General features: G+C 44.7%; 1 protein-coding gene across 1 annotated transcript; it reads left to right on the forward strand.

Annotated features, from left to right (window-relative positions):
* The first annotated feature begins 1,302 nt into the window (after positions 1 to 1,302).
* On the forward strand, positions 1,303 to 11,866 carry polr2a (RNA polymerase II subunit A). The gene is made up of 28 exons (XM_079579738.1): positions 1,303 to 1,618; positions 2,161 to 2,293; positions 2,366 to 2,502; positions 2,580 to 2,753; positions 2,829 to 3,110; positions 3,204 to 3,365; positions 3,455 to 3,675; positions 3,751 to 3,883; positions 3,964 to 4,088; positions 4,158 to 4,368; positions 4,444 to 4,653; positions 4,728 to 4,896; positions 4,995 to 5,089; positions 5,164 to 5,367; positions 5,441 to 5,663; positions 5,739 to 5,922; positions 5,999 to 6,170; positions 6,255 to 6,360; positions 6,439 to 6,644; positions 6,728 to 6,991; positions 7,072 to 7,279; positions 7,351 to 7,451; positions 7,527 to 7,814; positions 7,901 to 8,104; positions 8,194 to 8,380; positions 8,498 to 8,611; positions 8,690 to 8,839; positions 8,917 to 11,866. Exons 1-28 carry the CDS (start codon positions 1,532 to 1,534, stop codon positions 10,065 to 10,067), a joined length of 5,901 nt encoding a protein of 1,966 aa, XP_079435864.1. The 5' UTR covers positions 1,303 to 1,531; the 3' UTR covers positions 10,068 to 11,866.
* Positions 11,867 to 13,071: the final 1,205 nt, after the last annotated feature.

The following is a 13,071-nucleotide window of genomic DNA, read 5'->3' on the forward strand; positions in this document are numbered from 1 at the left end:
CATTAGCTTTGGGCTAACATCATGAACGCCATACGTTTTGAGAAGAGACTCGTTTATAATCAAACGTTAAACACACGTTGTCTTTTCAACGAACAAAATCCTTGTAAACCAATGTTAAATATCAATCGCAAAAGATAAAGAAATTGTGAAGTTACCATATCATTATATAGTAAAAACATAAAACGTAAATATTTCATGCTAACAAAAATAACTATAACCTTTGAGAATTGAGTACAAAAATGACTACAGGGTAAATAGATCCTTTTTTAAGTTAGCGGCAGTTACAATGTCGATTTAGGAAGTTGTCGTTAGCTAACTGTTAACAAGCTAAACCAACGTGGCCTTAAAATGTACAACTTGTTAATAAAAAAAACGTTTAAAATATGGATATTCGTAAATATACGACATCAAGCAAATCATATAAATAACACATCTGAAAAGAAGCCAAAAGGAAAGTATAAAATTATACGCAATATCTTGACATCAGGCTTTCTCGGGACTTTCCTATTGGCGCGTAGGGAAACTCCGCTTCATTGTCCGGGCGAAGGTTGCAGGCGAGTCCGAGGCTTGCGACAAAATCCCAGGGATGCAAAAATACAAAAACTGCTGTCTCAAGACCTCGACGTATATCGCAAAAGGCTACAAAGATATTCCACTAAGAAGTGTTTTTAGCTCATCCTTACGTATATTTTAACAAACATTTGATGTTTTGTCTGAGAACGTGATAGGCCTCAGTCCTGAGCCTCTTTTCTTAGAGCCCAGGCTGATGTAGCGCGAGACGAAGGGCAGAACAGAGATTTTTTTTATTTTTGCTCAGAGGGAAGAAAATCGCCTCGGTAAACATCGGCAATTGTCGGAAACTGGGCGGATTTTGTTAAAATTATTCAAAATGAGCGCTGATCTGTGTAGGCATTGGCTGCGCACTGTTTTTCACTCAATATTGATGAGAAAAGCGGCCAATCCCGACAACCTTTAATGAATATTCATTTTATATATGCAAATATAGATAGCACAGCCTCCTGTATTTGTGGAAGCCAATACAAATCGGTTTAAGTTTAGCTAAAGCCCGCCTTCTACTCTCACTGGGCACATATGCCAAACGTGCCTATGGATTGGTCATACGTTTGATAAAATTATTTATTCATGTTGTGGTCCTGAATGGCCAATGAGCGTTTTACTACAGAGCAACATGTCCCACCTTCCGAGGAGGCAGCCCCTGGTTTCACGGCTGTGTCACCCCGTTGCAGCCACTCACTCTATATAAATAAGCGTTGGCCAGTTCAGCTCTCAGAAGCGCTTAGAGCGCTCCACGGTGTAGATCAGGAAAGGGGAGGAGAACGGTCGGTGGCCGTTTAACTTAGGAGTAAAGAAAATTAAATAGATCACAAAGTCAAAGGGTCCCGGGATATCGCTTCCGGAGACTTTCCGGTCACCGTTGGCGGCCTGATCAGAGTCGTGGCAACAATTCAGAGGCTGTTTCTGCTCACAAAGCGGCGTGCCGACGAACGACGCGTCTCTTTGAATAGACAGGATGCACGGACCGCCCTCCGGCGACAGCGCATGCCCATTGCGCACGATCAAGAGGGTTCAATTCGGCATCATCAGCCCCGATGAGCTTGTAGGTTTTTATGGGATCAATGGGATTTTCTTTAATTATTTTGCTGATCACACATTACGTTGTACATTTTAGTTCTATAGAGGCTAAACGTACTTTTACTTTGTTTGTTTATTATGCAAACTGTGTTAGCCTAGCCTAGCGTGCTAGCGGTTTCTAATGTGGGAAACTAGCATGAGGCTAGGAGTTTGTAAACTTTAAGCACAACAAGAATACAAATCTCGCTAACCCATGAATTAAACTCCCTTTTTTTTATGCCGTACAATAACTGGGAGTATAAATTGAACATGCATATCGATCTACGGTCTAATGCAGGTTACCTTTACTTGTGCTCAAGTTATTCACTTATCCGAAATAAAATCAAGGAGTCGGGTCGTATTTACGTAGGTGGTGTATGCTGTAGCCAATAAATAAACAATTGAAACAGTTAAGTTTGGTGTACGTGTTTTTGATACTTAAATGGCCTTTTTGCTGTATAGCTCGGCTCAGTAATGGTTATTAGAGATGTGCGCGTGATTTGACGAGGCATTTTTACGTCTTTCTAGAAACGGATGTCAGTTACAGAAGGGGGAATTAAATACCCCGAAACAACAGAAGGAGGGCGCCCGAAACTTGGTGGCCTTATGGACCCCAGGCAAGGTGTTATTGAACGGAGTGGGAGATGTCAGACTTGTGCAGGTGCGGTACAGTTTCTGCTTATGGGTTTTTGTTCTGCTTTGAGAAAACTGCACATTATTATTTATTTTGCAGGCAACATGACAGAATGTCCTGGCCACTTTGGACACATAGAGCTAGCCAAGCCAGTTTTCCATGTTGGCTTCGTCACAAAGATAATGAAGGTCCTACGCTGTGTTTGTTTCTTTTGCTCAAAGCTGCTGGTGGATTCCGTAAGTTTTCCCTCTATTTTCGGGCAAGTTAACATTTGTCAGGCTTTGTACTGATCTGTCTTGTGTCACTTCACCAGAACAATCCCAAGATCAAAGACATTCTCATCAAGTCTAAAGGCCAACCCAGAAAACGACTGACACACGTTTATGAGCTCTGCAAAGGCAAAAATATTTGTGAAGGAGGAGAGGAAATGGACAACAAGTTTGGGATGGAGCAGCAGGAGACTGAGGAGGACATAACTAAGGAAAAGGTAAATGCTGTACTCAAGTGTGACTTAAGCTCATCCATTGTGAGATTTTATCTGACGTTTTAATTTTTTTAATAGGGCCATGGAGGCTGTGGGCGGTATCAGCCACGCATCAGGCGTTCCGGTCTGGAGCTGTATGCGGAGTGGAAGCATGTCAATGAAGATTCACAGGAAAAGAAAATCCTTCTTAGTCCAGAGCGAGTGCATGAGATTTTCAAGCGCATTTCAGATGAAGAGGATGTCATCTTAGGCATGGACCCCAAGTTTGCTCGTCCGGAATGGATGATTGTAACAGTGTTGCCTGTGCCTCCTCTGGCTGTGCGGCCGGCTGTGGTCATGCAGGGATCTGCGCGGAACCAGGTAGAGAACCTTTGAGATTTTTTATATTTCCAATTTTCATTTCTGTTACGATTGCTATTACACCTAATACTTAAATGTCAATCTGTTTAATAGGATGATTTGACCCATAAATTGGCTGACATAGTCAAAATTAATAACCAGCTCAGAAGAAACGAGCAGAGTGGCGCTGCAGCTCACGTCATTGCTGAGGACGTAAAACTCCTTCAGTTTCATGTTGCTACAATGGTGGACAATGAACTTCCAGGACTGCCCAGGGTATGTGCACATGTGTATCAAACTCAATGGAAGAAAGAAAAAATTGGAAAAATTGAAAGTAATGGCTTGCCTCCTGCATTTTATTTTAGGCAATGCAAAAATCCGGTCGCCCTCTAAAATCACTTAAGCAGCGTTTAAAGGGAAAGGAAGGAAGAGTTCGAGGAAATCTCATGGGCAAGCGTGTGGACTTCTCCGCGAGAACTGTCATTACACCTGATCCCAACCTGCAAATTGACCAAGTCGGTGTCCCAAGGTCCATTGCAGCCAATATGACCTTCCCTGAAATTGTCACTCCTTTCAACATCGACAGGTAAGGCAGCAGTTGTCATAATGCAATTGGGTCAATATACTTTTTCATGCTCACTTATTCTCATGCCTTCAAAAGATTACAAGAGCTGGTGCGAAGAGGGAACAGCCAGTATCCAGGAGCCAAATACATCATTCGAGACAATGGAGATAGAATTGACCTGCGGTTTCACCCAAAACCAAGTGACCTTCATCTGCAGATTGGCTACAAGGTAATAAATAATTCCGTGGAAGCCGTTTGATTGTGGATTAAAGTACAATCATGTCTTACCTCATTTTTCTTTTTCAACAGGTTGAAAGACACATGTGCGATGGTGACATTGTCATCTTTAACCGTCAGCCTACACTGCATAAAATGTCTATGATGGGGCACAGAGTACGAATTCTGCCCTGGTCCACTTTTCGACTCAACCTCAGGTACTAAATGAAAGCCCTCATTGCGTAACTTGTTGTAAAGGGGCAATATAATAATTTTACTTCCTCTAGTGTCACAACCCCGTACAATGCTGACTTTGATGGTGATGAGATGAACTTGCACTTGCCTCAGTCGCTTGAGACAAGAGCGGAGATTCAGGAGCTCGCCATGGTGCCACGTATGATTGTGACGCCTCAGTCCAACAGACCAGTCATGGGTATTGTGCAGGACACTCTCACAGCAGTGCGCAAATTCACAAAGAGAGACGTCTTTTTAGAGAGGGTAAGGAGTGAACCGTGTGTCTCATTTCCTCACGAAAACCAACATGATGTTCATTTCTGGTATTTCTTTCATCAGGGTGAAGTGATGAATCTTCTCATGTTCTTATCCACATGGGACGGGAAAATGCCTCAACCGGCCATTCTTAAACCCCGTCCTTTGTGGACAGGCAAGCAGATCTTCAGTCTTATCATTCCTGGACACATCAATGTCATCCGCACACATAGCACACATCCAGATGAAGAAGACAGCGGGCCATATAAGCACATCTCGCCGGGTGACACCAAGGTATTTGACTCAAATATTTCATTTTTTGAACTGAAACTTAATATAGGTGAGTTTATAATGAATCTGTCTCGTAGGTTATCGTGGAAAATGGCGAGTTGATCATGGGCATTCTGTGTAAGAAATCCCTGGGAACTTCAGCTGGATCCCTCGTCCACATCTCCTATCTGGAAATGGGCCACGATATCACTAGACTCTTCTACTCCAACATTCAGACAGTGGTCAACAACTGGCTTCTTATTGAGGGTAAGGGTAGCCATGGGAAATGATTTGCTGTTAGTGTTTCTGCAAACTCCTGCTACCACTACTACTACTAATAATATTGATTTTATGTTTCCCTCCAGGTCATTCAATTGGTATTGGTGACTCCATTGCTGATGCAAAGACATACCTTGACATTCAGAATACAATCAAGAAAGCTAAACAAGATGTGATAGAGGTAAATTTAACACGTTGCACATTTGCTGGTTAATATTTACATCCAGAGTTTAAAATTTAAGTTTCTTTTTCCAGGTTATTGAGAAAGCCCACAATAACGAATTGGAGCCGACTCCTGGTAACACTCTGAGGCAGACTTTTGAGAATCAGGTGAATCGTATTCTCAACGATGCTCGTGACAAAACAGGATCTTCTGCCCAGAAGTCTTTGTCTGAGTATAACAACTTCAAGTCTATGGTGGTCGCAGGTTCAAAAGGCTCCAAAATCAACATTTCACAGGTAAATGCCCAGTGCACTAGAAGTTTGGTACCATTTGTTTCCCTCCAGATGAACACAATTCCTTCTTCTCCAGGTTATTGCTGTGGTAGGACAACAGAACGTTGAGGGTAAACGAATCCCCTTTGGTTTCAAACACCGAACACTGCCACACTTTATCAAGGATGATTACGGTCCTGAGAGCAGAGGCTTTGTGGAGAACTCGTACCTGGCCGGCCTCACACCAACAGAGTTTTTCTTCCACGCCATGGGAGGAAGAGAGGGTCTCATTGATACAGCTGTCAAAACAGCTGAGACCGGTGAGTCCAGATACTTGTGTTAAAACAAATTATTGCCAAAAGAAGATATTTTAAAGATGTGATTATTTTAAACAGGCTACATCCAGCGTCGTCTGATCAAATCTATGGAGTCTGTCATGGTGAAGTATGACGGCACAGTCCGAAACTCCATCAACCAAGTGGTGCAGCTGCGTTACGGTGAAGACGGCTTGGCTGGAGAGAACGTTGAGTTTCAGAACCTGGCAACAGTCAAGCCTTCACACAAAGCCTTTGAAAAGAAGTAAATTTCTATACACACAAATCATCAAGAAACTGCTACTACGTATTTTACTTAACTGTGTTCTGTGTGTATAAAGGTTTAAATTCGATTGTACCAATGAACGGGCACTGAGGCGCACACTACAGGAGGATGTCGTGAAAGACGTGTTGACCAATGCCCACGTGCAAAGTGCCTTGGAAAGGGAATTTGAAAAAATGAGGGAAGACAGAGACGTCCTCAGAGCCATTTTTCCTACTGGTGACAGCAAGGTTTGTATCATTATCTTCCCAATTGTGTTGACCAACAACTTGATGAGTATAGCCAATGTTTTTGATTTTCAATTATTTGCACAGGTTGTTCTTCCATGCAATTTAGCCAGAATGATCTGGAATGCCCAGAAAATCTTCCGTATCAACGCTCGAACCCCAACAGACCTCCACCCTTTGAGAGTTGTTGACGGTGAGATACTGCTTTGTACTGTCTCACCTTTGTTATTAATGATTTTACTTAATGGAAATCCTTTTTTTATGTTCTCAGGGCTTAAGGATCTTAGCAAGAAGCTCGTTATTGTAAATGGCGAAGACCCGCTGAGCAGACAGGCTCAAGAAAATGCCACTTTGCTTTTCAACATCCACCTGCGGTCTACACTCTGCTCCAAACGCATGACAGAAGAGTTTCGCCTTTCCACCGAGGCGTATGACTGGCTGCTAGGAGAGATCGAGACCAAGTTCAATCAATCAATTGTAAGATGGCAACGCTGTAATCTTGGTTGTATGAAGTTTCCTCCGCTACTATTACACTACGATGATTTAAACTCCATTTTCAGGCTCATCCCGGTGAGATGGTGGGTGCTCTTGCTGCTCAGTCGCTGGGAGAGCCAGCCACTCAGATGACACTCAACACTTTCCATTATGCCGGTGTGTCAGCCAAGAACGTAACGCTGGGTGTACCACGTCTGAAAGAATTGATCAACATCTCCAAGAGGCCCAAGACCCCGTCTCTGACCGTGTTCCTACTGGGGCAGGCTGCGCGAGACGCTGAGCGAGCCAAGGACATTCTCTGTCGTCTAGAACACACAACCCTCAGAAAGGTAAGTTCTGTCTTATAACAGTAAGCCCCTTATTGTTATAACGCGCTTCGATTTTGAAGCTAAAAGTTGCTATTTTCCAGGTGACGGCAAACACCGCCATCTACTACGACCCCAACCCTCAGAACACTGTGGTGGCAGAGGACCAGGAGTGGGTGAATGTGTACTATGAAATGCCCGACTTTGATGTTACTCGTATTTCCCCTTGGCTGCTGCGCATTGAGCTTGATCGTAAACACATGACTGACCGCAAGCTAACTATGGAGCAGATTGCAGAGAAGATTAATGCAGGTGGGTCTCTGCACAGAAACCAATAATTACTTGTATTGGCGAAGATTGATTAATGATTGTTTCCCAAAAAGGTTTTGGAGATGACCTGAATTGTATCTTTAATGATGACAATGCTGAAAAGTTGGTGCTGCGAATCAGAATCATGAACAGTGATGAGAACAAATTCCAAGAGGTAAAAAACAATTAAAAAGTTGGAAAGGAAACGCTGTAATCAATACTGAATGTAACCCAATATTTGTCATTGTAGGATGAAGAGGTGGTGGATAAAATGGATGATGATGTGTTTCTGCGATGCATCGAGTCCAACATGCTGACGGACATGACTCTTCAGGGCATTGAACAGATCAGCAAGGTGTACATGCATCTGCCTCAAACGGACAACAAGAAGAAGATTATCATCACCGAGGATGGAGAGTTCAAGGCCCTGCAGGAGTGGATCTTGGAGACAGACGGTGTCAGTCTGATGAGAGTTCTCAGTGAGAAAGACGTGGATCCTGTCAGGACAACTTCCAACGACATCGTGGAGATCTTCACGGTATGAACGTGAAATATGTCAACGTTATTTTTAGATAATGAACCAAAACGGTTTAGATAATGAAATGATTATTGTGATTCTTTTAGGTCTTGGGAATTGAGGCTGTGCGAAAGGCCCTGGAAAGGGAGTTGTACCACGTCATCTCTTTTGACGGTTCATACGTCAACTACCGCCATTTGGCTTTGCTCTGTGACACCATGACGTGCAGAGGACATTTAATGGCTATCACACGTCACGGCATCAACCGACAGGACACGGGGCCCCTCATGAAGTGTTCCTTTGAGGAGACTGTGAGTCAAATACGTCATGTTTTAAATGACTACCACAAATCACACATTTTGACATTGATGTAACGCCGGTCTTCTGCTTTGCTGTTCAGGTGGATGTTTTGATGGAGGCCTCATCTCACGGTGAAAGTGATCCTATGAAGGGTGTGTCTGAGAACATCATGCTTGGACAGCTCGCTCCTGCGGGAACTGGCTGCTTCGACCTGCTGTTGGATGCTGAGAAGTGCAAATATGGCATGGAAATCCCCACAAATATCCCTGGCATCAGTGTGGCTGGACGTAAGTAAAACAATGTACACTTGATCATATGTGTGTACAATATTTGAACTTGTATTGTGTGCTTTAGAACATGCGGATGCACGTGTATATGTGTACTAACGGCAGTCCTATTTGCAGCCACTGGAATGTTCTTTGGCTCAGTGCCTAGTCCGATGAGCGGCATGTCACCTGCCATGACCCCCTGGAACACAGTAGCCACTCCAGCCTATGGTGCCTGGTCTCCCAGTGTTGGTAAGTTGATCTTCAGCTTGGCGCTAATCCTGTGATCAGCTTCATCCACTCAGCACTGTCCCCTTTGTGCTGTTACAGGCAGCGGCATGACTCCTGGAGCCGCCGGCTTCTCACCCAGTGCAGCGTCTGATGCAAGTGGATTCTCTCCTGGTTATTCCCCGGCCTGGTCGCCCACTCCTGGTTCCCCAGGATCACCAGGCCCTGCAAGTCCATACATCCCTTCACCAGGTTAGGCTCAAGTTACATGAACAACCACAACTAATGTTTCTACGTAAATATGTTTTAAACAAATCTGTCTTTTCCAGGAGGTGCCATGTCACCCAATTACTCTCCCACGTCTCCCGCCTACGAGCCCCGTTCTCCAGGCGGATATACTCCTCAGAGCCCAGGCTATTCTCCGACGTCCCCATCTTACTCCCCCACCTCCCCCTCTTACTCCCCCACCAGCCCCAACTACAGTCCCACATCCCCTTCCTACTCCCCTACTTCTCCCAGTTACTCCCCCACCTCTCCCTCGTACTCTCCCACATCCCCATCCTACTCGCCGACCTCTCCATCCTACTCCCCCACGTCGCCGTCCTACTCGCCCACGTCCCCATCTTACTCCCCCACCAGCCCCTCCTACTCCCCCACGTCACCCAGTTACAGCCCCACCTCTCCCAGTTACAGCCCCACCTCTCCCAGTTACTCCCCCACCTCCCCATCCTACTCCCCCACGTCGCCGTCTTACTCTCCGACGTCGCCCTCCTACTCGCCCACCTCCCCGTCTTATTCCCCCACCAGCCCCAGCTACAGCCCCACGTCCCCCAACTACACGCCCACCTCCCCCAGTTACTCGCCCACGTCGCCCTCCTACTCCCCCACCTCCCCATCGTATTCCCCCACGTCTCCGAACTACACCCCGACGAGCCCGAACTACTCACCCACTTCCCCCAGTTACTCCCCCACCTCTCCCTCCTACTCGCCCTCCAGCCCGCGCTACACGCCCCAGTCGCCGACCTACACGCCCAGCTCCCCCTCGTACAGCCCGAGCTCCCCGTCCTACTCGCCCACGTCGCCCAAATACACCCCTACGTCGCCGTCGTACAGCCCCAGCTCTCCAGAGTACACCCCCACCTCCCCGAAGTACTCCCCCACGTCGCCAAAGTACTCCCCCACATCACCCAAGTACTCCCCGACCTCTCCCACGTATTCGCCGACGACCCCCAAATACAGCCCTACCTCGCCCACCTACTCGCCCACTTCTCCCACCTACACCCCGACGAGCCCCAAATACTCCCCCACGTCCCCCACCTACTCCCCGACCTCCCCGAAATATTCCCCCACTTCCCCCACCTACTCGCCCACTAGTCCAAAAGGCTCCACCTACAGCCCCACCTCCCCCGGGTACAGCCCCACGTCGCCCACCTACAGCCCGGCCATCAGTCCCGACGACAGCGATGAGGAGAACAACTGAGCGGCGCAGGAACGCGGGCGGGTGATTGGACCCCTTCCTCCTCGCGGTCACAACAGGCGGACAGCGACTGCCAGCCTGCTGCGGGAAGATGAGTCCAGTCTGAAGAAAATGTAGTCAAAACTATTATGTAAAAGACTTGAACTGCTATGCCTGAAGGAGAAAGGCTGCCTTTTGAAACTAGTTTTTTTCAATTTTCACGTGGGGTGTTGAAGTTCTAAACAACAGACCCTGGAGGGTATGAAATGCAGAGGAAGATGCAAGACTTTCAGGCTGAAAATGTCCCTCTGTAACTTTATGGTTTACTGCAGTCAGTTTCTCTCCTGTTCTCATGCAATGCAGTTTGTTGCCAAAATCCACCATTTACAAGTAAATAATGTTCAGTGCAAAAGCAAAATGATTGAAGATCAGGGCGTGAGTGTATCAAAGGTATGCTGTTGCTTTGGAAAATGACCGTCTTATACTTCAAATTCAGTGATGAACAAAATAACAAATTTAGGAGTAACTGGAGAGAGACTGATTTGCATTTACTGACCATGCAAACTACATACATGTATGTAGGCATTACTCTTCCTCCTTCGCACCACTGAAAAAACCTAAAAGATGTCACAAAACATCTACCAGCATCCTCTTGTCTTGCATCAAAAGCAAAAACAAAACCATTTTCCAGATATTTCTTCCTTCGGGATTTAAAACGTTTATATAAAAATGTCAGAATGATCGTTCTGTCTTTGATTTTGAATTTAGATGAAATGGGGCTCGAGGATTTATTACAACGTTGCTGCTTCTGTTGCTGTTTGCATGAGTAGCAAATGTTAATACATTTTAATCAAGCTTTAGGTTGATATTTTTAAAAATCCTTGTGCTTTATAATTGTTACCCCATTTCTGATAGTAAACATTTATTATGTTTTGTTTTATTTGGGAAATTCAGTTTATTTAAGAAAAAATACTATTCTGTGTGCATACAAATAGAGCAAAAATAAGAATTTGTTTTTTCTTGTTTGCTTTTGGTGACTTGTAAAGCTGTTGGCAAGAGACTTGTGTTCTTGTACGTGGATGCAGGGGCAGAGGACCACATTATCGATTCTTTACTACTTTTCCAATTTCATTTCACCTTCCATTTACAGGATGCTAAAGCCCATCACAGCTAGAGGTTTATAGGTGTCTATCATAAAACATTGTCTCTGAGGCCTCTGTATAGAAATACTCACTACATTAGTGTGAACTTCTTGGATGTGGGTGGCTGATTCTGGGGGAATGCTGAGCTGCTGAAAAAGCTGACATGTTTATTTTATATTTATGAAGTATTAGCCGATTCTCTTCCCCTTCATCCACAAGAGGTCCTAATTTCTGAAATCAGTGTTTTTGTTTTTTTTCTACAAATGTTTGTACCTGTGGCCAGGGCAATCTTGGGGTGGGTGATTGTTTCTGATGTTTCTGGGAGTCCTGTAGCACCCGATTCTTAATAGCCTTTTAATTTGAGTTAGACTGCCTTAAATTGACAGCTTGGTTCGGTCACTGCACTTAATAAATATGGCGGGCTGATGCTTTCCATAGTCTCCCCCAGTCGCACCCACGGCTACTGTGCGCGGTTTAGTGAGTTTGGGACATCAGGACTCCTGGCAGAGTGAATGTTTGCGTGTGTGAGGCGAGACAGGGTTCAAGTGAGACTTGATATGTCGAGGCAAAAGCGAAGGTTTAACTTAATTGCCACTGTATAGAAATCAGCTCATTCTCATTCTGTGTCTTTGTTCTGTTCGTTTTTGGACTTGGAAAATTAATAAAAACTTTTACTACATATTTGTTCTACTTTGGGTGTTTTTTTGTTTTTTGTTTTACTATTGTGGATGTGGACTTTACCCACAAGATGTCGCTGTTTGTCTGTGGATGTATTCTAAAATCCAGACTAATTCCACGCTGTAGCAGTCTTAACATTCCCTGACATAAATACAGTAGGATCCCATAGTGGTTCTTGAACTGTGGTCCGTGTCAAGGTCATCAAATTTGAATATATTAGTTTGGATCCGATAAATCTATGCTTTAACAACGCATTTACATCTTAACAAGTCTATCCTGGGCATGTTAAGCATTACACTAAAAAGTATCCGTCTGTTTCTGTATTACTATTTGCAGCTCTGAGCAAAAGCACCTGTAGGCACCTGTGGGAATGACGCACAGTGTCCTCTAGGGGGCTCTTTCACATCAAAAAGCATCTACACCACACCTCTCCCATATCGGGCTGTGCTGCCCTGGGCGGCCCTCCTCGATGCAGCAGCTGCACAGACTTCACACACAAGAGACTTCCACAGAGACAGAAGACTTTAGACTTCGCTCAGAAGAATAAGTGGTGAGATGAGGAAGAGGTAAACCTAAATGGGTAACGGGCAGGGCTTGACATTTTTGCTCACTGATCATTGTGGCTGACAAGTTTTACTCTCCACTTATCAGCCAGCAACCAAAATTAAATTGCATATCTTAGAATATTGCATGATCATTACTTTGTTGTGTTTACTTTATCTTAGTTTACATTTTTTATCGTTCATGAAGACTTATATTTCCCCGTCAAGGCTCAAAACCAATATAGAAGTAGTCTGCCCAATGGGTAGTGGGAAATCACCATTGTTTGGATTGGGGTTTTTAGTTAGTGTTATATCAAAGGGTTTCTTATTTAAATGTACTATTATGCTGTCACAGACCGACCCCATGTTCTTGGACAAATCTTTTTCTTTCTTTCTTTCTTGTTTAAATAGGCTACAGAAATGTAAAACATAGCCTACATTTAACCTATATCTTTCTACGTGTTGAGACAGCTCTGTATTAGCAGAGTCAACATACCCACAATGCATCACGGCTTGTGCAAGCAGCACAAAACCCTAATCTGTGGAAAAGATGAATCACAGGTTTCTCTGAAAGCATTATTGCAGGTTTACATAGGCAGGTGTGACTGGGGGAAGCCGCAGCGATGACTGTGTTTATGGACGGTTGCCCTGACGATCCTCAACACT

The sequence above is a fragment of the Gobius niger genome (genome assembly GCF_951799975.1).
Source record: "Gobius niger genome assembly, chromosome: 21".
NCBI lineage: Eukaryota > Metazoa > Chordata > Actinopteri > Gobiiformes > Gobiidae > Gobius > Gobius niger.